This window comes from Panthera onca, chromosome A3, assembly GCF_046562875.1.
Source record: "Panthera onca isolate mPanOnc1 chromosome A3, mPanOnc1 haplotype 2, whole genome shotgun sequence".
NCBI lineage: Eukaryota > Metazoa > Chordata > Mammalia > Carnivora > Felidae > Panthera > Panthera onca.
Genome location: NC_138341.1, coordinates 116931880 through 116958062, shown reverse-complemented (window position 1 = coordinate 116958062; position 26183 = coordinate 116931880). Strand labels below are relative to the sequence as shown.

General features: G+C 42.7%; 1 protein-coding gene across 1 annotated transcript in view; it reads right to left on the bottom strand.

Moving 5' to 3' along the window:
- The window catches only part of CNBD2 (cyclic nucleotide binding domain containing 2), a 50781-nt gene extending 33874 nt beyond the window's left edge, over positions 1 to 16907 (bottom strand). The window contains exons 1-4 of the mRNA XM_060616798.3: positions 16685 to 16907; positions 12423 to 12560; positions 9927 to 9980; positions 5357 to 5520 (exon numbers count right to left, since the gene is read on the bottom strand). Coding sequence (XP_060472781.3) covers positions 5357 to 5520; positions 9927 to 9980; positions 12423 to 12560; positions 16685 to 16759 — 431 coding nt within the window. The 5' untranslated portion in view covers positions 16760 to 16907. The remainder of the gene's footprint in view (positions 1 to 5356; positions 5521 to 9926; positions 9981 to 12422; positions 12561 to 16684) is intronic.
- Positions 16908 to 26183: the final 9276 nt, after the last annotated feature.

Below are 26183 nucleotides of genomic sequence, written 5' to 3'. Positions count from 1 at the left end.
CTAGTAGCAGCAGGGAGCCTGGCCCCCTGGGAGGAGCTCTGGCCTGCTTGTGCTCTTTGCTTTGGAGCATGAAGGCACAGACTGGACTAGAAGGGACCTCATAGCAGCCCAGGCCCAGCCCCATCAACCTTGACCTCTTCACTAATGCTCACCTAGTCGCCTGCCTCCATCAGACCGCAGCTTCCTGAGAGCAGAGCCTTTGTCAGACTGCTTAGACATACAGTAAATGCTCAGTGAACAGCAGTTGAATGAATAAATGAGCAAATACTGAAAGTAATGAGTGAGTAGCTAAATGCTGAAGAGCAATGGCTTTCAAGTCAGACCTGGATCCAAGTCCTGATTCTGCCACTAGCTGTGTGACACTGGGCACTCATATTCTCTCTCTGAGCCTCAGTTTCTCGTCTGTAAAATACAGCTGAACATACCTAGAAAAGGATAGACAGATGGGTCTTGTTATAACCCCTAAGAGCTCACTACACAATTGGAAACCATTAGGGTAGAGGTGCCCAGGTCCAGAGCAAACTGGGAGTTTGCTCCTAAGCTTAGAGGAGGAAATTTTCTGTATTTCAAATGTAAGTTCAAATTTCACTTCTTTCAAGATTCATTCATTTCCTTCATTCATTCAATAAATTAAATAAATACCAACTGTGTCTATCAGACACAGCGAAAAAGGACAGATTTTGTTCTGAAAATTATGGTCACACACAGGGACTAAAGTTTAAAAATGCTTTAAGAGAGGTAAGCACAGACTAATTCAGAAGCATGGAGAAAGGGCATTTAACCCAGCTTAGGAAAGCCATGGCAGGCTCCAGAACAGTGTCTAGAGTCTTCCAGGTAGACAGAGAGATGAGAGAGTGTTCCAGGCAGAGGGATGACCATGTCCAAAGGCACAGAGGTGGCTGGAAGCAAGGCGTGTTCAAAGGAATAACAGTAAGCTCCATTAGAAAGGACAGTGGAAAACAGGGAGGTCAGGGGAATAGTGGGAGAGAAATTTGGCTGGGTCCAATCATCAGAGAGTACAAAAATTAGGCTAACTTTGGATTTTACCCAGAAGGTAATGGGGAACATTAAAGAGGAGGTGGCCCAGACAACAAAGACTAGATGGGAGAAGGCAGGCACATTCAGCTAGGAAATGACTTTGTGGATGAGAGAGCATGGCCAGTGTTCTTCCAAGAACAGACTCCTGGAGCCGGAGCAGAAAAACCCTCAGAAACTGTCTAGCTCAACCTACATTATGCGGATGAGGGAAGTGGGGCCCAAGGAACCCCAGGCTTGCTGAAGGCACACAGTGAGTCACACTTGAGTCAGCGCTAGAACCCAAGTCTCCAGAAGCAGACATCTATTGCTTTTGCAGCCAAGCATCAGGTCACCTTTTCCCCCAACTGTACCCTGATTTTATTTTGGGGGAAACTTCTTCTTGACTCTTGGACAGTCAGAGTGTCTGACCCATGGATGATTCAAATGTAGCCAATCTGGTTCAGAAAGAACAAATCAGGGCATCTGGGTGGCTCAGTCGGTTAAGCGTCCAACTCTTGATCTTGGCTCGGGTCATGATCTCATGGTTCACGAGTTCAAGCCCTACATCAGGCTCTGCGATAGTGCAGAACCTGTTTGAGATTTTCTCTCTCCTTCTCTCTGCCCCTCCCCACTCATCCTTTTTCTGTCTCTCTCTCTCTCTCTCTCTCTCTCATTCCTTCCCTCCCTCCCTCAAAATAAATAAACTTAAAAAAAAGAAAGAATGAATGAACAAACCCCAAGGCTGTGACTTGAAAGACCAGGAAGAAATATTCTCTTTCCCAAAGGACTGAGACTGGAAAGAGGAAAATTTGGAGCCATGGTAATAGCAGCCATCTTGCTGCTGTAAAGGAGAGTCTAGCTGAGAAAGTGGTTTATGAGAATGCCATGTGAGGTGGAGAGAGATAGACAGACACTGGGTCCTGGTGACACTAGGCCCCTGGATTCAGCTGAGTCGGAAGCTAGAGAGCTATCCCAGCACTTTTCAGATACATGAGTCACTGATGCATTCCCTAGGGCTGGGTTTTCTGTGACTTGCAACTGAAAGAATTCTGTCTGATCTGCTAATTTCCAGTCCTGAAAATAATCATTGGGGTGCATGTGCCCCTTCGAATCAGCATTTTTGTATCCTTTGAATAAATTCCCAGTAGTGCAATTGCTGGGTCATAAGGTAGTTCTATTTTTGATTTTTTGAGGAACCTCCACACTGTTTTCCAGAGTGGCTGCAAGTGTTTGCATTCCCACCAACAATGCAGTGGGGTTCCCCCTTCACATCCTTGCCAACATCTGTTGTTTCCTGAGTTGTTAATTTTAGCCATTCTGACAGGTGTGAGGTGGTATCTCATTGGTTTTGATTCATATTTCCCTGATGATGAGTGATGTTGAGCATCATTTCATGTATCAGTTGGCCATCTGGATGTCTTCTCTGGAAAAGTGTCTATTCATGTCTTCTCCCCATTTCTTTACTGGATTATTTGTTTTCTGGGTGTTGAGTTTGGTAAGTTCTTATAGATTTTGGATACTAACCCTTTATCTAACATGCCATTTGAAAATATCTTCTCCCGTTCTGTTGGTTGCCTTTTAGTTTTGTTGATTGTTTCCTCTGCTGTGCAGCAGCTTTTCATCTTGATGAGGTCCCAATAGTTCATTTTTTATTTCCCTTGCCTCCAGAGACATATCAAGTAAGAAGTTGCTGTGGCCGAGGTCAAAGAGGTTGCTGCCTGTTTTCTCCTGTAGGATTTTGATGGTTTCCTGTCTTATATCTATGTCTTTCATCCATTTTGAATTTATTTTTGTGTATGGTATAAGAAAGTGGTCCAGTTTCATTCTTCTCATGTTCCAGTTCTCCCAGCACCATTTGCTAAAGAGACTGTGTTTTTTCCATTGGATACTCTTTCCTGCTTTGTTGAAGATTAGTTGGCCATATATATTTGTGGGTCCGTTTCTGGGTTCTCTATTCTGTTCCATTGATCTGTGTGTCTGTTTTTGTGCCAATACCATACTGTCTTGATGATTACAGTTTTGTAATATAGGCTAAAGTCCGGGACTGTGATGCCCAAGTTTTGTTTTTCTTTTTCAACATCACTTTGGCTATTTGGGATCTTTCATGTTTCCATACAAATTTTAGGATTGTTTGTTCTAGCTCTGTGAAGAATGCTGGTGTTATTTTGAAATGGATTGCACTGAATGTGTCGATTGCTTTGGATAGTATTGACATTTTAACGATATTTCTTCCTCCAATCTATGAGCATGGAATATTTTTCCATTTCTTTGTGTCTTCTTCAATTTATTTCCTAAGCTTTCTATAGTTTTCAGTGTATAGGTCTTTTACCTTGTTGGTTAGGTTTACTCCTAGGTATTTTATAGTTTTTGGTGCAATTGTAAATGGGATTGATTCCTTGATATCTCTCTCTGTTGCTTCAATTATTGGTATGTAGAAATGCAGCCAGTTTCTGTGCATTGATTTTATCTCCTATGAATTCATGTATCAGCTCTAGCAGTTTTTTGATGGAGTCTTTCGGGTTTCCATGTGGGGTGTCACGTCATCTGCAAAGAGTGAAAGTTTGACATCTTCTTTGCCAATTGATTTCACTCATATGTGGAATTTGAGAAACTTAACAGATGAACATAGGGGAAGGGAAGGAAAAATAAGATAAAAACAGAGAGGGAGGCAAACCGTAAGAGACAAATACAGAGAACAAAATGAGGGTTGATGGGGGGGTTAAATGGTTGACGGGCATTAAGGAGGGCACTTTCAGGATGAGCACTGGGTGTCATATGTAAGAGATGAATCACTGGGTTCTACTCCTGAAGCTAAGACTACACTGTATGTTAACTAACTTGAGAATAAAAAAAAATAAGAAAAGAAAAGAAAATATCAAGTAGCCAAAGACAACTTTAACATTGCACTGATCATTGCACTGATGAGGATACTGAGGCTCGGAAAGGTTAAGCAGCTTGCCTGAGGTCGCACTTCAGAGTGGCAGCTGCAGCATTAAATTACAGAGCTTCTACCTCCACCTCCATGATTCTTTTTCTTTGCATGACATGTTCTGCCTGCTATGGAATCTTACTTTAAGACAGTGGTGACTTGCTCTTCTTCACTGAGCTAGAACAAAGCAGATGGTTCCTTCTGCCTGAACGTTCTTGTCTTACACCTCTACTTGTCAAATATACCTACTCAAATGACACCTCTTCTCTGAATCTGCTTTGGCCAAGCCAGCTGGAGCGTCCCCTCCTCTCCTGGGCTTATTACCTGTGAAACAAATCCTGCGTGGGTCATAGTCACATGTGATTATGTGACCTGTGACCTCCACAAAGGAAGATACCAGGGCAAAGACCTCAAGTGTCTTCACATCCTAGATTTTTAAGACAGGCCTTACCTCAAATATTCTGCTGTGCTTCCCCTCTTAAGCCATTGAAATGCCTGAGAAAGACAATGTTTCCACACACACACCTCTTAGACTTTTCTAGTACCAGATATTTACATAGTGCTTTTTTGTGCCATGCATCCTTTGACAATCTGGTGAAGCCTTCACAGAATAATGTTTTAAATATATAAAATAAAATACAGCAGAATTACAATTAAAAATTACCTTTTAAAATCCAAATTGTGGAATGGTATAGCAACCATTCCACATATTCAGTGCCATGTTAAGGCACTGAATAACCAGATCTAGCAGCAGATCTAATTACTACCGTAATTTCAAAGAGGTGAGGAATATAAATTATTTTTTGAGAAACCTGCAGCAACATGAATGTGTAATATTGGTGATTTCTTTTGGAGAAAAAGTCATGGGAATAGGTAATACTGTGGTGGTTCATTACATACATCCATGACTGAAGGAAATGATACATTTTAGTTAGGGATTAATGAAAACAGATACAAGTTTTTTTCTTATCCAAGTTCACACACTCTTACCTTAGGTTCCTATCTGGACATAGGACAATCACCTGTGATCCATTGTGGCTTTTAGGGCTTGGATTTGAGTCTCAGCTCTACTCCCTAATACGTGGGTGACAGAGCATGAGTCATTCTTACTACATGAACCTGTTTCCTCATCTGAAAAAGAAGGGAATTGGGCCAGATCCTTTCTGAGGTTCCTATCAAACCCTTGCCAGATTCAGTGGCTCCTTAATTCTCGTAGACTCTCAGTAAATGAAGGAGATCAACTGTGCCACAAGAATACCAAGGAGCACTAAGGTGAACTGGCAGACAGCACTGAACTGACAGACACGGCTGAAATGCCATGGAGACGCTAAGAGACCTGCCATGGCCTTGTCAGGAAGGCTCTTCCTGCCCAGCCCGGCACAGGTGCCAAGGGGTGTGCCCCTCACTAACCGTTCAAAGCGCATGACTCTGGCCAGGAGCAGCTGCAGGGGCTCTGAGTAGTTGCGGTAGCTGTTCAGAACCTGCAGGAGGTTATAGAGGGCCTGGATCTCAGGCTCTGTCCTCCAGGAAGGCAGCTTCTGCATGATCTGAATGGCCCTTGGAGGAAGGTGACCCTGGGAAGAGAGGGCCAGAGTGACACACAAGACCTAGCAGAATGCCCCAAGGGCCAGTGGGCAACTCCCCACACTCCTGCTTTTTATGCTTTCCCACCCCCGATACAATAGTGGCTGACACGTAATGAGTGCTTTGTGTGCCCAGCATCAGGGTATGCATCTTACATGCACCATCTAACTGCACCTTTGCCCAGCCCAAGAAATGAGGCACAATTACTATTCCCATTTGACAGATAAAGACACTCGGGCAGGATCATAAGCTAGATCTGCTACATGCCCATGCCCGTATCTGCAACTCCAACTACACTGCCTGTGCCGTTCAGTGACCACTCCGAGTCAATATGGGGCTCCTGGGCTCCAGAGGCCTCTAGCATATGCATACTGCAGTCAGGGGAGACCTCCCTCGCCTCAGCCTATATCCTAGCATGCTATAGGAGACTAAGGAATAAAGAGAACCCACAGAAACTAACGCTGGTGAACCAGGATTCATGGACCAGAGGGCGGACAGATCTACCCATTCACCCACCACTCCCACCTGCTGGGAAAGTGGTACTTGAATTGTTAACACCCCTTCTGGTTGTCCATTGCACTTAGCATAAAATCTTAACTCCATACCCTAGCCGAGGGGCCCCACATGGTCTGACTCCCTACCCTCCCTACTCCTCACAAACTCACCTCCTGCCTCTCTCCTGTGTTCTCCAGTCTCTAGCTTTCTACCCATCTCCTGCAGGTGCCAAGCTCACTTCTGTCCTGTGGTCCTTGCTTGGGTTGTTTCCTCTGTCTGGAATGTCCTTCTCCTGGATTTTCACATGGCTGCTTCCTCCTTTTTATTCAGTTCTCAGCTCCTATGTTACCACATCCTCAGGGAGTCCCTAATGGATCATTTGACCTAGAATAGTAGGCCCCCTTCCCAGCAGTCTGTAGTCTCTGAATCATTTCTTTCAAAGCAATTAATACTTTGTGAAATGACCTTATTCCTTTTTGTTAATGTGTTTATTATCTGTCATTTCCCCTTCCTACACACACACACGCACACACACACACACACACACACACACACACACACACCCTGCCTCACTCACTCTAGAACTGCACTATCCAATATGGTGGCCATTAGCCACATGTGTGGCTATTTAAATTTAAACTAAATTAGATTAAAAAAATAAGTTCCTCAGGGGACACCTGAATGGCTCAGTTTATTAACTGTCCAACTCTTGGTTTCAGCTCAGGTCATGGTCTTGTGGTTTAGTGGGTTCAAGCCCCATGTCGAGCTCTGCACTAGCAGCACAGAGCCTGCTTGGGATTCTCTATCTCCGTCTCTCTCTGCCCCGCCTCCACTCACATTGTCTCTGTCTCTCTAAAAATAAACTTAAAAAAAAATAAACTTAAAAAAAAAAAAGTTCCTCAGTCACACTAGCCACAAGGGCTATATGTGTCTGCTAGCTACTATACAGGACAACACAGACAACTGAATGCTTCCATTATCTCAGAAAGTTCCATTGGATATAGGTGTTCTAGAATACAAGCCCCAATATAAACACGATAGTGGCTTCATCTATCTTATTTACCCCACTCTAGAATAATGCCTCACAGGTAGTAGGCACTCAACAAAATAAAAATAAAAATTTATGGAAAGAATGAATGTAAGAAGACTTACATAAATGTAGTTGTCACAGAAGCCAAAAGAAAGTGGGACATGATGAGTTCTGGACCATAGATCTGAAGCCTTGCGTGTTCACACACAAGGGCAGTGTTTCTCAGTGATTAATAATGCACAGGCTATGGTGCCAGGTACCTGGGTTTGAACCTTGGCCTGCTCCTTCCTAGCTGTGTGTCCTGGGACAAGTCACTTCTCTCTGAGCCTTCCCTATCTGAGAACAGCAGAACCTAACTGTATAAATAGCAGAGCTAATACATGTAAAGGGCTTACAATAGGCCCAGCTCCCAGTGAGGACTATGGAAGTGTTGGCCATTTTTAAGGTCTGAATCCAATCTTCTTCCTTCCTAACCCTCTCTTGCTATCAATAACCCACTGAGATTCCTCTACAGGGTTGATCTATGACAAAACACAGATCCCTCTGCTTTCTATGAACAGAACTGATTCTTTGGGTCCACGAGGGGCCCTAATTCTTTTAGGAAATCTCTCTTGCCACACCCAGTCTTCAGAGACTCCCTTCTCTGGATTCCTATAAAACTTATTCTGTTATTTAACTTGCCAGGTAAGTTACCTCACCTTAATTTCTACTTAGCTCCTTGAGGATCGGTGGGGATGTTACACCACCTAGTATCCCCACAACCAAACACAGATCTAAGCTTAGACCTCAAAAAAAAAAAAAGAAAAGCACAGAAAAGAAAAGAGAAGAGAAGAGAAGAGAAGAGAAGAGAAGAGAAGAAAAAAAGTCTGGGGAAAAGGGAGTATAATTCAAACAGGGCTGGGGAGACTTGGGTCCTACCTGCTTCTAGGGGTTCATAGCCTCCCTTGCTTCAGGCCAGCTACACCTCATTGTGTTCCACTAGCATACAGGAAGGATTAAGGGAAAAAAAGAGGGACTGCCCATAATCCTACCACCCAGATTTAGCCATTAACATCTGGCATACTCATTTCTGGCCTTTTTCTTATATATAAATAAAAATTTTGAAAATAACACTAGTTTTCCATTAAAAATCAGAACAATATACATGCTTACAATCTCCTTTTACCGTACCACCTCCAATTCAAATCTGCTCTCCACCACCAGGGTTTGCCCTTTTTATGTATTAATATATACTCATGCATATACATACAGCCACAGTATAGAGGGTTACAGTATAGATGGTTGCTTTATTTTTTATTTACATGAATGTCAGACTTCAGATATGGTTTCTCCAACTTGCTTTTTCCCCCAATTTTTTTTCACTATGTTTTTGAAATGTACCCATTGTTTCCAATGTCTCACAACTGCTATAACAAGCAAGTCTATGATTTTAAGGCTCTATGAGTTATGTAACCATCATCGCAATTGATTTCAGAACCAGTTCATCACTCCATAAAGAAAACAAGTGCCCATTAGCAGTCAGTCACTCAAAGGGCAGGTTTATGTAATCAGAGCCAGAGTTAGATAACTCCTAGAGGAAGCTGAGAGGCCCTGCCTATACAATGGATGTTTTCCTTTGTGCCCTCTTCTCTCTCTCTGCTGCCCTGCACAGAACTGCCTCCATCTTTGGAATTTTGTGGCTCTCAGAGTTTCTCCTGCCTCAAGAGTAAAGCTTGGATAACCATCAATGTCCAGTGTCAGACACCGGCCAGTCTGGAAAGTTGGAAAAAAACAAACAAACCCAGAATTTGGTTGACTTAACATCATGGGGCATGAGAAAGTAGATCATGCCCAGGAGAAACAGGCAACAGAAGCCGTACCCTGGCTCCAAGGAGGGAGAGGGGGAGAGAGTGGCCCAGGTGGTCCTGATACCAGTTACAAAACTATTGTCCTCCCATCCCTGAGAGAAACACCAACATGGCTACCCCAGGCCAGGGTCAAGTCAGGTCTCACTGGTAAGAACTTCAAATCCTTCCTATAAATAGGTAGACCCCTTTAAAATTTAAATTAAATTTAAAATTTTAATTTAATATCCAAGATTTGGTGGGAAGAAACTGGGAAGATAACAATTCTTGAAATTCAGAGAACAAGTCACATGTCCAAAGCCTCACCCAGATATGAGTCGTTCACTCCCCAGAATGGCCATCTGATACCCATGTGGGAGACAGGTGTACCCAGTGTCTCTCAGAAAACTTGAAAGAGGGGCGCCTGGGTGGCTCAGTCGGTTAAGTGGCCGACTTCGGCTCAGGTCATGATCTCGCGGTCCATGAGTTCAAGCCCCGCATCAGGCTCTGTGCTGACAGCTTAGAGCCTGGAGCCTGTTTCAAATTCTGTGTCTCCCTCTCTCTCTGACCCTCCCCCGTTCATGCTGTCTCTCCCTGTCTCAAAAATAAATAAACATTAAAAAAAAATTGTTAAAAAAAGAAAACTTGAAAGAGTCAGAATTCACACATAAGCCTGGGCTTTTCCCACCACCCTGATTATTTCTCCTCTGCCTGGAGCTCTCACAGCCTCTGCTTTGCCTTTGGCTGTGTGTCCACAGGTCCAAGTACAGGAGCTCTTCCCTGCTGGTTCTGCTCAGCTTCTAAGGCAACAACAGGTTCAGGGGTGGGGCGGGGTTCACAGCCTTGGAAAGTCAGGACTGGGATCTTGGGATCACTGAGATCACCTAGTTTATAGATGAGGAAACTAAGAGGCTAGCTCAGGATGACACACTGGCTTCGTGGCAGAACCTGGACTAAACCCAGCTGTCCTGATACTCAGCCCAATGCTACTTCCAGGCCATCATGCAGAAAGAAAACTCCCAGCCAGCAAGGTCAGAGTTATACATACCTCCTCTGCAACAAAGTCCATGGTATCAAATGTGATTCGGCCTTGCTTCCTTTTCTGGGGGGGAACAAAAAGGAATGAGGAAGAAGAAAGAGAATCAGCAAGAGTGCTCCTAAAATCTTGCACTTAAACCCTCCGGCATCCCCATCCCCATGGTGGTCAGGAAGCCACAGGAACCCTTCTACCAGCTGGCCCTCTCATATCTACCTCAAAGGCCCAAATTCAGACCCAGACTTAGGCCCAGAATTGACAATGTGTCATTGTAAATATGGGCTGGGGGAGGATAAAGAGAGGAAGGATGGAAAGAGAAAAGAAAGAGGGGGAAAGAAGCAAATGGGAAAGTGGAGAGGGACAAAAAGGGATAAATGGAGGCACCGATGAAGCCAATCTTCACCAAGTGCCTATAAGGAGCCAAGCATGTGCTTCTTCCTTATTTATTCCATTTCATCATTAGGACAAAGCAGGTATTACTGAGCTCCATTTTGAACTCGAGGTGAGTGAAGGAACCTTCCCAAGGATCACACACTGAGTATACAGTCTTCTTCTAGAATATGGCCAGGAGGAGGAGGTGTAAGAGATCTTAGGCATGAACCAACCCAACTCTATCTCCTAATGGATGCAGGGGAGTTGTGGAAAGGTAGAGGAAGAGGCAGAGAGAAGGGGGAGGATATGTTAGGAGCAGCTGGGGAGAAGGAAAGGGACAAACAAGGCCCTGACCACCATCTGAGCCAAACCAGGACCCCCACCCATCTGTCTAGGTAGGCATACCTCAGGTCCTCCCCACCCAACTGCCCCATATATAGCTTGTGTACCTGTATGGTGCTTCTCAAGAAGGCCAGTGAAGGAAAGCAGTGGTACTCAGAAAGATATGAATTCACATGCTCTGATGAAAACTGGTCTCTCTACCCAACCCTACACTCCGGCCCCCCAGCTCTCTGCCCATTGCACATATGACTCCCATAGGCTGCCGTTGAGAGGCTTCTGCTCTGCTCAAGGCCACCCTGACTAGGCAATGTTGTTTGGCCTCACACTTCCCCAATGACAAGACTGATTTGGGTCTTCAACTTCCAAATGCCCAGGCACCAGCTCAAGTCTTCTGGTAAACAAAGACTCCCGTTACCACTGCATGATGACACCTTGAGTCAGAATGTCCTTGCTGACAGCAAACCTCAGTCTCTCAGGTTCCAATTCTTCCACTTCATCCCCTCCCAATTTATGGCCCAACCACAGGGCAGAATCTGGCTGCAGACTCAGTTGGTTTGGCCAGAATAATGTCTTTAAAATATATGAGTTTGAGGGGCACCTGGGTGGCTCAGTTGGTTGAGCTTCCAACTCCAGCTCAGGTCATGATCTCACAGTTTGTGGGTTGTCCCTCCCCTCCCCGCCCTCAAAAATAAATATTAAAAAAAAATTAATATATGAATTTGAATGTCTTTAGATACGGCATTCTCTTCCTTTCTGCAGACCCAGAGGCCCCAACTCCCTGCTACATCTTAAACTCAGCCCCACATACCTGCTGGCCCCTTCAAGACCAATCTAAGACTGCCTTTCTTTCACTCATCAGCACTGCCCATATCCCTCTCCTTCAGAAACCATTTGGGGCAAATTCTTGGACTGAATCACTGGGTGGAGTTAGGAAGCAGGGCTGAATCTAGTCACTCTAGGCACAAAAGGAAAATGGGCAGAGTTCATCCAGGGATTGGGAAAAACTTTGGAGTCCTGGATGGTAATGAAGACACCTTTGGGGATCCAGAACAGGTTAACAGAAGGTGATCAACTTTTCTGAGCTAAAAAGGGCACATGAGCTATCACTGGCATAAACTGCAACCTTCTAGAAAATCTAGACAGCATGGTCTCCAGAGTGAGCAGGGCCATGCATGTGTTCCCTCTTTTAAATGGGGGGGACAGGAAAGAAGATAGAGAAGATGAACAGTGGTAGGCATTCAGAAAACCCGGACTCTAATGAGACTTCTGGATTTCTCTGGCTCCTTTGATTCCCACTGATATGGAGATAGCTTCTTCCCCACTCCGGATGTTTCTTTCTACATGGAGGTAGTTGCACTGGTAGAACACTACCGGCCCCTTTCTTGCACATTGAGAAGGAGCGACTTAAACTCCTTGGTGAATTTTGGAAAGAAAAACTGGGTGTGATCATTCCTTCTCTGTCCCTCTGAGCCCACATTCTGCTCTGTCCTCCTCTGTTGTGAATGTGGGGCAGGAAGTCCTGGTCCACAGTGGAGGCCTGCCTTGGTCCAGCACTGTCTCTGGGCACATAAGGTTGTCTAATTTGGGGATGTAGTTCTAGGTCATCCTCTCACTTGATGATATAAGTCACTTCTCCAATAGAAGTCCCATTGTTAACAAAAGTGACAGATGGGTCTCCTATCTGTCTTTCCCTTTGTCTCCTGTTGGTTCAGAATATGGACTAGGAAGTGGGGTGCTATTTATTGGACCCCCCCCCCTTAAGCCCTCATAATCCTGCCAAGGCCAGCTGCTTACATCCCAGAAGGAAAAGATAGGGTGCTTTCTGTGAGGAGTCTCAATGATCTGATATTCCCGAAATCCCCCAAGGCCTTGGCGGAACATTTTACACACTCGGATCATCACAATGATATCCTTGGTGAGCCGGTACAGCCCCTGTGGAAACAAAACAAACAAGATCGTAGAAACCATTTGTTTTTAAAAGCCACCAGCACGCTGGACATTGCTAACAAGGTGAGATGGAAGAGTGGTGTGCCAGAGCCATGGTTATGTTTTCGGAAAGTTTTCAAGCCTGTTCAAATCATGTTGGTAGCCCAAAAATGACCACAGCGGGGAGTATTTATGCCGCAGAAACAGATAACTACTACAAATGGGAGCACCTCCCTCCCCAAGAGCTGGTCATGTAAAATATTCACCAACCCAGCTCTAGTTATATACCAAGTCCTTCACTTTGGTCCAGAAAACAGCACAAATAACAGTAGGGTACAGTGATGCAAAGAGCTTGTATTTTGGAATTAGATGGATCTGAGGAAAGAACAGTCAAGCAGATGCAACACTGCTGGCTTTGAAGACAGAGGAAGGGGGCCGTGAGCCAAGGGATGTAAGTAGTCTCTAGAAGCTAGAAAGTCCAGGAAATGCATTCTTCCCTAGACTCTCAAGAAAGGAATGCATCCCTGTTGATACATGGATTTTAGCCCAGGGAGACCCATGCCAGACTTCCAGCCAATGTAAAATAATATAATCTGTATTAAGCCACTAAACTGTGCGATATGTTTTTTTTTAAGTTTATTTATTTATTTTGAAAAAGACAAAGACAGCCCAAGTGGAGGAGGGGCAGAGAGAGAGGGAAAGAGAGAGAATCCCAAGCAGGCTTTGTGCTGCTGGTATAGAGCCCAACTCAGGGTTCAAACTCATGAAACCGCGAGATCATGATGTGACCCAAAACCAAGAGTTGGACGTTTAACTGATGGAGACGCCCAGGCACCCCTAAATTGTGTGATATTTTAGTTAACAGAAGTGATAGGAAACTAATATAATCACTCATCCAAGCTGGGTCATCGATTCCACACATTCCTTGAACCTGAGAATTTGGAATTGGAACTGAGAACAAATCAGACTCTTTATCCCAGTATGAATTTGGGAGTAAGGGCAGTCACCCTCTGCCTGCCAAGTAAAAATACAGGGCATAGGGAAACAAGTTCAACACCACAGAGACAAATCCAGAATGTGAGGCAATCTACAAGTCAACTAATCCAGTTTCTTAAGAGACATACAAATAAATGTAAAGCATGAACCTTGATTGGACCCTGATTCATAATAACAAGCTGTAAAAGCCATTATTTAGGGACAAATAAGGAAATTGAATATGACGAGAGATTAGATGATATTAGGGAATTAGTGTTAATTTTCTTAATATTATAGTGACATTGTAATTATGTCTTTATTTTTAAGAAGTGTCATAAAAAATGCATCTTCCTCTCAAATGATTCAGCAAACACACACCTATGCACAAACACAAACACAAATATGTACAGTCAATGTGGTAAAATGCTGACTGTTATATCTAAGGGGTGATCATTACATATACTGCAACTTCTGTGCTTGAAAATTTCTATAATTAAACAAATTCAAAAGCTAAAAACTTTTATTAACTTCTGTTAATAAGGACATAATAAATAAAATGAAAAGACAAACTGAAGACTGGAATATATTGGCCATGCACATAATCAACAAAGGATTACTATCCAAAATTACAAAGAATAGCTATTACAAAAAATTACTATCCCAAACTGTTTTTTAATTTTAAAGAATTCTATAAATCAAAGGAAAAATACATATAACCCAAAAGAAAAATGAACAAAGGATATGAATAGGTAATGCAAAAGGAAAACTCAGATTACCTGTAAGTAATGAAAAGAGGGGGCACCCGGGGGTGCCTGGGTGGCTCAGTTGGTTAAGCATCTCACTTCGGCTCAGGTCATGATCTCGCTGCTTGTGGGCCCTGCGTCAGGCTCTGTGCTGACAGCTTGGGACCTGGAGCCTGCTTTAGATTCTGTCTCCCTCTCTCTCTCCCCCTCCCCTGCTTCATGCTCTGTCTCTCTCTCTCTCTCTTTAAATATACATAAATAAATATATTTAAATATATATATACGTTATATAAATATATATAAATAAATATACATTATTATATTTATATAATATAAAATAAAATATATATACATATATATGTATATATATATACGTTATATATATAAAATATATATACATTATAAAATAATGTATATAAATATACATTAAAATATATATACATTAAAAAATATATATATACAAAAATAAATATACATTAAAAAAATTTTTTTTTTTAAAAAAGAGGGGCACCTGGCAGGTTCAGTCAGAGCAGCATGCTAGTCTTAATCTCAAGACTGTGAATTTGAGCCCCACATTGGGTGTGGAGATTACTTAGATAAAAATTTAAAAAAAAGAAGATGAAGAAGAAGAAAGAAAGAAAGGAGGGAAGAAGGGAAGGAGGGCTGTGGGGGGGGGGGCGGTAAGAAACGGGTGCCTGGATGGCTCAATCAGTTAAGCATCCAACTCTTGATTTTGGCTCAGGTTCATGAGATTGAGCCCCACATTGGGCTCCACGCTCAAAGTGTGAAGCTTGCTTGGGATTCTCTCTCCCTCTCTCTCTGCCCCTCTCACGCTTGCTCACTCTCTCTCTCTCTCTAAAAATAAATAAACTTTTAAAAATATACATGGAAGGAAGGAAGGAAGGAAGGGAGGGAGGAAAGAAGTAAGGGAGGGAGGGAAGGAGAGAGAGAGAGGGAGGGAAAGAGAGGAAGGAAGGAAAGAAGCAAGGAAGGAAGCAAGGAAGGGAGGGAGGGAAGGAAAGGGGTGCCTGAATGGCTCAGCTGGTTAAGCATCTGACTTCAGCTCAGGTCATGATCTCACCATTTGTAAGTTCGAGCCCCACATTGGGTTTCTCTGTCTCCTTCTCTCCCTGCCCCCCACCTCAAAATAAATACACTTAAAAATTTAAAAAAAAAAAAAAAAGGAAAGAAGGAAAGATTCTGGGGGCACCTGACTGGCTCAGTCAGTGGAGCATGCAAATCTTGATCTCAGGGTTGTGAGTTTGAGCCCTATGTTGAGTGTAGAGAGTACTTAAAAATAAAACCTTAAATTAGAAAGAAAGAAAAGGAAGGAAGGAAGGAAGGAAGGAAGGAAGGAAGGAAGGAATGGGGGGAGGAAAGGAAGGGGGTGGGAAGGGGAGGGGAGGAACATTACTAGAGATAACAGAAAGTAAGTTAAAGTGACAACGATACCATTTTATGCTTACCAGATTTGGGGAATGGAAGGCATTTCCCATGGGAAAAGCTGAAAACAACTGAATGTATCAACACATTATAAGACAGTAAGAGGAGTGAACATAGCACTAGAGTTGTTTGTACATGTATGTCTATGTGGGTAAAGCTCACACAAAATTTTGAGTGAAAAAAAGGTTGAAAAATGATGCCATTTTTGATACCACTTAAAAAAATGTGCTACATGCTATGTTGCTTACAAATACATACAAATGTAATAAAATTTTTAAATCTAGATAGGAAGGGTACACATCCTCAGGAAAGTGGTCACCAGTGAGGAGGAACAGAATGGGATGGTAAGAAGGTTCACCTGTAACTGTAATGTTTTCTTTGAAAAATACATATCTGCAGGAAATATGGAGAAAGTTTTTATAAATAAAATTAATACTCATCACATACCAATTTTCCATTGTCAGGCACTATTCTAAGCCCTCTATATGTATTGGCTCATTTAGCCCTCAACAATAAATCAATTCAGTAGATACTATCATCACCTTTACAGAGGCAAAAACAGGCACAGCAAATCAAGTAACTTGCCTAATACTAATATTAGTCATAGGACTAACAGGTGATAGGGATTTGAACCCAGCAGTCTGGCTCCAGGGTCCATAAATTTAACCTATCACTCTGTCCTGCTGCCAGGCCTTATTCTCTCTGGATTTCACAATAGCAGGAAAGGTGGATACAGAGCCGTTCTTAGGGGCTTGGAGTGTAGCCTGTGGTAAGCCCATTGTCAAGAGGAAAGGAAGGGGTCAGGATTCAGTCTTTCTGAAGCCTAACATGGAAGTCTACCCTTTGTGCCACGCTGTAACCCCAAAAGGTGCAGGGTGGGCCCCCTCCTACACCTGCCTCTCCCTTCCTCAAAATACCTGTCTGTGCAACCTCCCACTCTCCCCTCCCAGGACCCCTGACACTCCTCACCAGTTCCTTCTTCAGGATCTGCCATGAATAAGACACTCTATATCTCCTCATGGTTCTTGAGCTGGCAAATGGCATAACGAGCCCCTTTGCCTTTCAAGGGTAGGACCACAAATCCTTCCCAAAGAATCCACTTATATTAGAAACAAATAGCTTCCTGCAGTGGCAAGGTAGAAGCTCCTCTCCACTCCTCATACCCTACCAACAGCTTCTGAAAGCCTTGAGTTCTGAGAAAATCTCATTCTCAGAATCTCCTTACGTCACAATGGAGGGTTCTGGAAGAGAAGGCAGTGGGAAGGAATTGGAATCTGGGAGTCTAATATTTATTGAGCACCAACAGGCATTATCTTATTTATCCTCACAACAACCACAAGGTGAGGGGCCTCCTACCCAGTCCCTACATAAGACTGAGGCTCCAAGTAGCTAACTGACTGCCAATCATGGGGCCATCTTAAAGGAAGTAGGAGGTTTCTGGGCTGGGAGGAGGAGCACCCAACACCTCAGCCTAGGGGGCACTCCGAGGCTTAGAACTTGGCAGACCCTGAAGTGTTGTTGTATGGCACTGTCCTACAAATCTTGTTAAATCAGCAAATCAGGAACACTCAGAAAATCAGAAGTCCTCCAGAGACGCCTAGGTGGCTCAGTCGGTTAAACGTCTGACCAGTTCAGGTCATGATCTCATGTTTCATGAGTTCGAGCCCCACATCGGGCTCTGTGCTGACAGCTCAGAGCCTGGAGCCTGCTTCAGATTCTGTGTCTCCTTCTCTCTCTCTGCCCCTCCCCCACTCACACTCTGTCTCTTTCTCTCTCAAAAATAAATAAACATTAAAAAGAAAAAAAATCAGAAGTCCTTGGCTAAATGAGGTTAAAATGTTGAAAGGAATTTGGTGGCTAGAACTCAATGACTCTGAGGTCCTTCCAAAGGTAGAGAAGAATATAGGATCTAAAGTACTGCCATCTACTAGATTAAAGATGGCAGTTGATCATCCCAATTTGCTCTCATACAAGAATCTTCAATAAAAAACGACGACTCTGGGTGCTGCGTGGCAGTTAAGCGTCTGACTCTTGATTTCGGCTCAGGTCATGATCTTGCAGTTCATGGGTTTAAGTCCAGTGTCGAGCTTCACACTGACAGCATGGAGCCTGCTTGGGATTCTCTCTATCCCTCTCTCTCTGCCCCTTCCCTGTCCTCTCTCTCTCTCTCTCAATAAATACATAAACTTGAAACAAAACGAACAAAAAACCCTGATGACTTCAAGTACTGCATGATTTGCCATTCCTAACCAGCTACACCTATCTGCCAACCCTCTACCCACTGACTGCCAAATGGAAGGACACAACATGGTGAAGACAGTCTGATGGTGAATAAGACCCAAGCTCTGAATTACTCAATTCAAAGGTCACCACTCCTAGGGTGAGCCACTAACCACTTACAAAGATGAGAAGAGATCAAATTGGTTTTTTTCCCCCTTACCTGGAGAAAAGATGCAAAGTACTCAGGGAAAACAGAGTACGTGAAAGTTTCAGACAAAAAGAGGGAAGAGCAGTGTGGGGCTTTTGCCTCCCCTTCCACAGACCTGGTCTTAAGGAAGGAAATACAAAAGTTTAGGGGATTTCTCAAACAAACCACTGGGGATGGGGAAGGCAAGAGAAATGGTGGGAGGTGGCTCTGGACAGGGAGGTATCTGATGGGTCCTGGGAGCTGCCTGACAGGCAAGTGATGTGGCGAGGACAGACTCACAAAGGGGGCATTGGAGGATACTGGTAAGTAGGACCAAGAACCTGATGAGACCCTGAAAGTAGACATTCCCTACTTCACCTCTTGCCAGCAGTGGTTGTATAATTTCCCTGGGAATTGGATCAGTATTGGGGAGAAAGAAGCAGGAAGTTTGGAGAACCTTGAACTGGCCTAAGATGAATCAATCAGCATGAAATTACATTCCCTCAAAATTACTGGACTGGATCTCAATTTACCTGAAGACATCTAAATTAAGTTGTCTATAAGGAGGCAGGCTGGAGACTCAGACATTAAAGTCAGCTCTAGAAATTAAAAAAAGTGTCATTTTTGTCCAAGTTTCTAATCTTATAATTGAACTGTTGCAGAATAGAATGTCAGAAAGGGCATTGGTCCTATTCTACTGTGATCTTGGGTAAATCACTTAACCACATTGGGCCTCACTTTCCTCCTTTTATTTAAAAAAATTTTTTGTAAGTTTATTTATTTTGAGAGAGAGAACACACATGCAAGTGGGGTAGGGGCAGAGAGAGAAGGGAGAGAGAATCCCAAGCAGGTTCTGCACTGTCAGCACAGAGCCTGATGTGGCACTTGAACTCACAAACCATGAGATCGTGACCTGAGCCGAAACCAAGAGTCCGGCGCTTGACAGACTGAGCCACCCAGGCACCCCATCCTCCTTTTAAAACTGAGTCAGAGGGCCCCCTGGGTGGCTCAATTGGTTAAGTGTCCAACTTTGGCTCAGGTCATGATCTCACAGCTCATGAGTTTGAGCCCCACGTCGGGTTCTGTGCTGACAGCTCAGAGCCTGGAGCCTGCTTTGGATTCTGTGTCTCTCTCTTCCCTTCTCCCATTTGTACTCTGTCTCTCTCTCAAAAATAAATAAACATTTAAAAATTTTTTTCAAAAACTGAGTTAGAGTCAGTTCTACAAATAATTTCTTTTTAAGGTCCTTGTTTTGCTAATTGTAATAATTATGCAACAAACATTTATAGAGCTCCAACTACATACAAAGCGTGAAAAGGTGAATAAGACATGGTCTCTGTTCACAAGGAGTTCACAATATGGTGGAAATGGAAACCATAAGAGAAAGCCATAAGAGAAAGCTGGACTACAATAAAGCTATAAAGATAAATTGAAGAAAGGGCAGGGCCTGATCAGGGAGCATGAGATGTAGCTGGAATGTGAGATGCCCCAGAGTCCTGGCAGGAAGTAAGGCTGAGCAGGCAGAGGTCACAAACCAGCCACCCATGGGCCAAATTGGGCTTGCAGACTGCTTTATTTGACTCACATGGTATTCTGGTTAAAATATCATTAAAACTTAACTTGGTTATCTTTAGTTGGGGAATGGGCTCTCTAATTCACCAAAGTCCTCACCTCACAAAATCGTGTTAACTGCCAGGCACGTTACCTATTTGCAACCCCTAATATAGGATCTATACGGCCTCTTTCAGGCCTAAAGTCCTTTGACTATATAACCAGTGGTTGCAAAATTGTGGTCCACAGGCCATAACTAGCCTGCTGGCTTGTTTTGATAGTTTTGAAAAATTTTGAATTAGTTTGGGTGCCTGGCTGGCTCTGTCAGTAGAACAGGCAACTCTTGATCTCAAGGTCATGAGTTCAAGCCCCAGATTGGGTGTAGAGATTACTAAAAATAACATCATTCAGAAATGCAAAGATGGTCAATAGAGAATCCATAATCTGTTAACGTGGCTAAGGAGAAAAATCATCTTATCTTCTTCATATATTTAAAAACTTTTTGAAGAGGTGTCTGACTGGCTCAGTGGGTGGAGTCTGCAACTCTTAATCTCGGAGTTCAAGCCCCATTGTTGGCTGTAGAGATTACTTAAAAATAAAAGAAAAAATATTTTTTTAAAAAAGAAAGAATTTTGGGGTGCCTGGCTGGCTCAGTGGGAAAAGTATGGGACTCTTGATCTCAGGGTGGTGAGTTTGAGCCCCACACTGGGTGTAGAGATTACTTAAACAAACAAACTTAAAAAAAATTTTTTTTTTTAATTTTTGAGAGGGCCACACTAATGAACAGGTCACTCTTGTAGACAAATAGGGCTCCAATGTGCCAGGACCTTAGTAAAACTGCACAGAGCATGCTTCAGAGCTGTCCCATTGGTTAAGGGCTACCCTGGTGGCATTCACTCGCTAGCTTTTCTGGACCGAGCAACCCATGGCCAGAGAAAACCCTCAGCGAAGCTGCTTAGAGTAGAAAGCTATCTTGTTGGCCTGTGCAAAAATGGCAAGTCAGGGGGTTAGAGCCAACAGAAAATGCCTGGGGCTGCAGGCCCCTGGGAGAGCTGGCAGAGTTCCAAATTCTCCCAAAAAGGTCAGAACACTTGAAGACAGACCCAACAGCATCTTCTGTAGAACGCTGGTATGGTGAGGGCTGAGCTCTGCGAGCTTCCCTGGTGCCACTGGCATGTGGCAAGGAGAGCAGGGCATGTGGGCTGACAGGGAAATGCACACAGGCCATTTTGCAGCCCTGCAGCTGCCAAGCTCTATCTGCCGGAAGAGGAAAGAACTAAACCCATTCACTCACACAAAACCTGTCAGAAGGAGCTTTGCTAATGACCCTAAGACACTTTCTGCCAGTCTGGAATTCTACTTCAGTCCCTTCTCCACGCTTACCTCCAGCAAATGGCTGGTTCAGAAAGAACTCACTTCATTTAAAGGGGATTTATAATTAAAATAAATAAATAACACCAGACCTATATATTACAGAAAAGTGGGAGAAGGAGGCAGGGAGCAAGAAAAACAAATGGCAGATAAAAGGCATGCATCAGAAAAAAAATTAACATGAAACAGATGATAATCATGAACAACAAAGAACTCAAAGGGCTTAATACATTTTAAAAACAAGAGTTTAAAGCAAAGGTGCAGAGAGTTCAAAGAGATGATGAAGCTACTGGAGGAGATGGCATTGGCAAAGGTCAGGAAAGAAGTGTTGTTTTGTTTTGTTTTTTAAAAAAACCCACCTCAGAATTGAAGATAATTTCAGAAACATCAAAAAAGGACGCTAGCCTTGCAGAGGTCAGGATTGCATAAAGCAAGTGAAGGAGTTGTCAATGAACAATTAAAATGGAACCAAGAAATAGCAGAGCTAACAGGTATGGAGATACACAGAGAGTGGAAGGGTTAAGTACATGGGTTTCTTCTACTTTTACAGATGTAAATCTCTGTTTTTTAAGATTTTAAGTAATCTCTATATGCCAACATGAGGCTCAAACCTACAACCTCGAGATCAAGAGTGCACCGACTGAGCCAGCCAGGCCTCCCTATAGCTGTAAATCTTAAGACGCCTTTTAAACCTGATAAACCACGAAACAGATGTATAAGCATATTTAAAGATATAAAGGGAACTAACAACAATAATTAAAAGTGGATGGGAAAGAATGAGAAAAAGAAGTATAACAATTATTCTTTGGTGACTTGAATTTTATACTGGGTGTATATATATATCTCACCTATTAAAATGAATGCATCAATTTAAAAATTTTTTAATTTATTTATTTTGAGAGAGAGAGACAGAGACAGAGACAGAGAGAGAAGGAGAAAGAATCCCAAGCAGGCTCCATGCTGTCCGCGCAGAGCCCAGTGTGAGGCTTGAACCCATGAACTGTAAGATCATGACCTGAGCTGAAACCAAGAATCTGATGCTTAACTGAGACACCCAGGCTTCCCCCCCTCAAATTTTTTTATTAAGTAAACTCTAGCCCCAATATGGGGCTGGAACTCATGGCCCCAAGATCAAGAGTCGCATGCTCTACTGACTGAGCCAGCCAGGCACCTGTGAATATATCAATTTTTAAGTAATAAAACAAAATCAATGCAGTACAACACAGCTCCTAGTAAAGCACCACACTATAAACAGGTTCAGTGAAAACTAGAAACTGGGAGGGTTGCAATTGAATAAAAATAAATGAAAGGAGAAGATAGGGAAAGGATTATAAAGTATCCAGGTTTCTCAATTTACATTGGTTTATCACAAACAATAATTACTAATAACTGAGTTAACTGCAAACATAATCCAGCCAGATTAAGCACCCTAGACCAGTTACCTCCAGTTCATCAAAACATCAAAAGATCTTTACCCGAAGATCAAACACATTTGATAAAAAAGGTTATCAAAAAGAAATTAATAAAGTCAGTAGAGAGATTAGGGCAAGCTTCCTAGACTTCATAATAAAAAATAAAACACACACACACACACACACACAGGAACATCCTGGGGGCCTTTTATCCAAACCACCTCATTAGCTGAACCTGCTTTCTCTTCACCATGATCACAGTTGGCCTTCTGAAATGATGTATGTAGTGTGTGGTGAGTGTAAATGAAATGATTAGATTACTAAATCTTTTGAAAATATGAATGTCCTGTCTACTTGTAACTTACCTTAAAAATTTCTATTTAACACCTCACATTAAGAAAATAATGCAAAATAACAACTGTTGGCAAGGATGGGGAAAAACTAGAACCAAAGTGCACTGATGGTGGGAATGTACAACGGTAGAGCCACTGTGGAAAACAGTACGGCAGCTGCTCAAAATTAACCATAGCATTACCATGATTCAACAATTCTACTTCTGGGTATATACTCAGAGGAATTAACAGCAGAAACTCAAAAAGATATCTGCATACCAATGTTCATGGCAGCATTATTTACAATAGTGAAAAGGTAGAAAAACCCAATGTCCGTTGACAAATGAATACCAAAATGCACAACATACATATAATGGAATATTCCTTAAAAAGGAAGGAAATTCTGGGGCGCCTGGGTGGCTCAGTCGGTTAAGCGGCCGACTTCAGCTCAGGTCACGATCTCGCAGTCCGTGAGTTCGAGCCCCGAGTCCGGCTCTGGGCTGATGGCTCAGAGACTGGAGCCTGCTTCCGATTCTGTGTCTCCCTCTCTCTCTGCCCCTCCCCCATTCATGCTCTGTCTCGGTCTCAAAAATAAATAAAACGTTAAAAAAAAAATTTTTTTTTTAAAAAAGGAAGGAAATTCTGATACATGCTATAACTTTGATGAACCTTGAAAACATTATGCTAAGAAGCCAGACACAAAAGGACAAATATTGTAGGATTTCATTTATATGAGGTTCCTACAACAGTCAAATTCACAGAGACAGAAAATAGAATGGTGGTCTCGGGGGCTAGGAGGGGTGAATGGGGAGTTATTATTTAATGGGTATAGAATTTCAGCTGGGGAAGATGAAAATTTGCTGAAGACAGATGGTAGTGATGGCTACATGACAATGTGAATGTACTTAATGCCACTGAACTATACACTTAAAGATAGTTAAAATGGTAAATTTTGTTTTGTAGATTATACCACAATTTTTCTTTAAGTTAAAAATAATAATGTTCCCCTTTTCTCTCCATTCCTAAATGATTGTCTAGAAGCCATAGGTGGGGCCAGCCATGGTGGGCATCTGCCTGGGGGGTGAGGGGAGGCTGTGGTGGGATAGCAAGTAGCACTGAAGCCTTGGGCAGGGTTGGGGGAATGGAAGCAACTACAGAAGACTAGCTACTTGTAAGAGGATAGGTCAAAGAAGACCTTGAGAGCCAAGTTTCTCTCTGTTGAAGAAGGGAATTAAGTGTATGGAAAGGGAGAAAACTGGAATAAACCCCCTGGCGTTAAACTTGAGGTAAAGTTGTTGGTGTGAACTCATGGATTTCTACAGAGAGAGAGAGACAGATGCAGAAACAGAGATATACACACTGGTAAAAACACAAAAATTCAACTGAGTAAATTTGAAGATCTAATTGGCTTTATCAAACAATTCATAAATCATGCAGTACCTCCTCTAGCAAACAGAGATGCTTTGAAGAGTTATGCAAAATGGAAGGGTTTCACAGAGAAGAGGTGGGGCAAGGAAGTCATTAGCAAAAGAAAGGTGAGAGTTCCTGGGAGGAAAGTAAGAGTTCAAGATGATCGCTTCTCATTGGCTGAGCCACAGCACTTCCCATTGGCTGGGTTTGTTGCTGGGCCAGAATTATCTCCTTTCCTTTTGCCCAGGTAGTGAAGTAGTAACACCTTCCCTATGGGAGATGGAAGATACTTGTCCTCCAGTTTGGGGTAACTGGCCACAAGTGGTTGGGTGAGAGCTCCCCCTACTGGCCTTTCCAACTCCAATTTTAGTTGAGGTTTCCTTTACTAACTTTCGGGGTATATACATGCATGCTTACATATACACATACATACACCCTAGCTCTGTTCATGAGGGAGTCATACATATACGCATGCATGCATACATACATACACCCTAGCTTTGTTCCTGAGGGAGCCTGGGAGCAGCAATTATTCCAACAGCAACGAACAAACCCAGTGTCCAAATCCTGGTTTCTAAACACCATTCTCCACTAAAAGAATAAAGGTTTCTTGGAGAAATGGCTGATTCCAGAGCTGGGATGGGGAAGGTACGATGTGCTTAAAACTAAGGAAAATTTCAAAAAATGATGGCATATGTCAAAAGGATACAAAAGGACATGAGCAGGTTCCCACTGGTCAAATCCAGGATAATTTGAGCATCAGAATGAATAATGAATTCCAGTGGTAAGCAAGATGCAGTAATCCCATTACAGCCTCTCTCCCTCGTCTCTTACAACTAAAAACTTTGGACAAAACACAAACAGCAACTAACTTGGGACTCTTACAAGTAAATAATGGCAATTGTACTGGGGGGTTGGTAGTAAAAAAGAAGAAACAGGGGCTCCTGGGTGGCTTAGTTGGTTGAAAGTCCAACTTCGGCTCAGGTCATGATCTCACAGTTCGAGGGTTTGAGCCCCATATTGGGCTCGCTACTGCCAGCACAGAGCCTGCTTCGGATCTCCTGTCCCCCTCTCTCTGCCCCTCCCTTGCTTGCACTCTCTCTCTCTCTCTCAAAAATAAATTTTAAAAAACAAAACAAACAAAAAAAAACAACCAACCAACCAAACAAATCCCATTGGGGGTGAGTTTCCAGGTTTAACGAAGTAACAGGATATAAGTAACTAGACAAAAATCAATTGTATTTTTATATACTATCAAACAATTAGAAACTAAAAATTTTTAAACAATACCACTTGTAGTAGCACTAAAAACACAAAATACTTAGGTATAAATATAACATAAAATGTGCAGATTCTGTATGATGAAAACAATGAAACATTGATGTAAGAAATTAAAGAACACCTAAATAATACCAAACCTGGTACCAGTTCCTTTGCATATATTTCCTCATTGATTCTTCAGAGCCATTCTGTGAGGTAGTTACTACCCCCAAGCTCAGAAAGAGTCTGATTTATCTGAGCCATATTATAAAATAATTCATAGCAGCTTTATTTGGAATAGCCCCAAATTGGAAATAATGCAAATGTCTTTCAACCAGTGCCAGGATAAGCAAGCCATGGTGTACATCCCCACTATGGATTATTACTCAGCAATAAAAATGAACAAACTACTGACATACGAAACAACCTAGATGAATTAGATGAATCTCCAGGGATTTATTCTGAATGAAAAAAGCCAGTACCAAATGGCTACTTACTGTATGATTCCATTTACATAACATTTTTTGAAGTGACAAAATCATAGAGATGGAGAACAGATTAGTGGTTGCCTGCAGCTAAGGATGGGGGGCTGTTAGCGGAGAGGAATGGGTGTAACTATAAAGTGGTAGCAATTATAAAGGGATTGTCAGAGCCAGACCCGAAGACCCGACTTTTACTGCCTACCTGCTTGTACTCACCAACCTTTGTCCCACATTTTTCCTTAA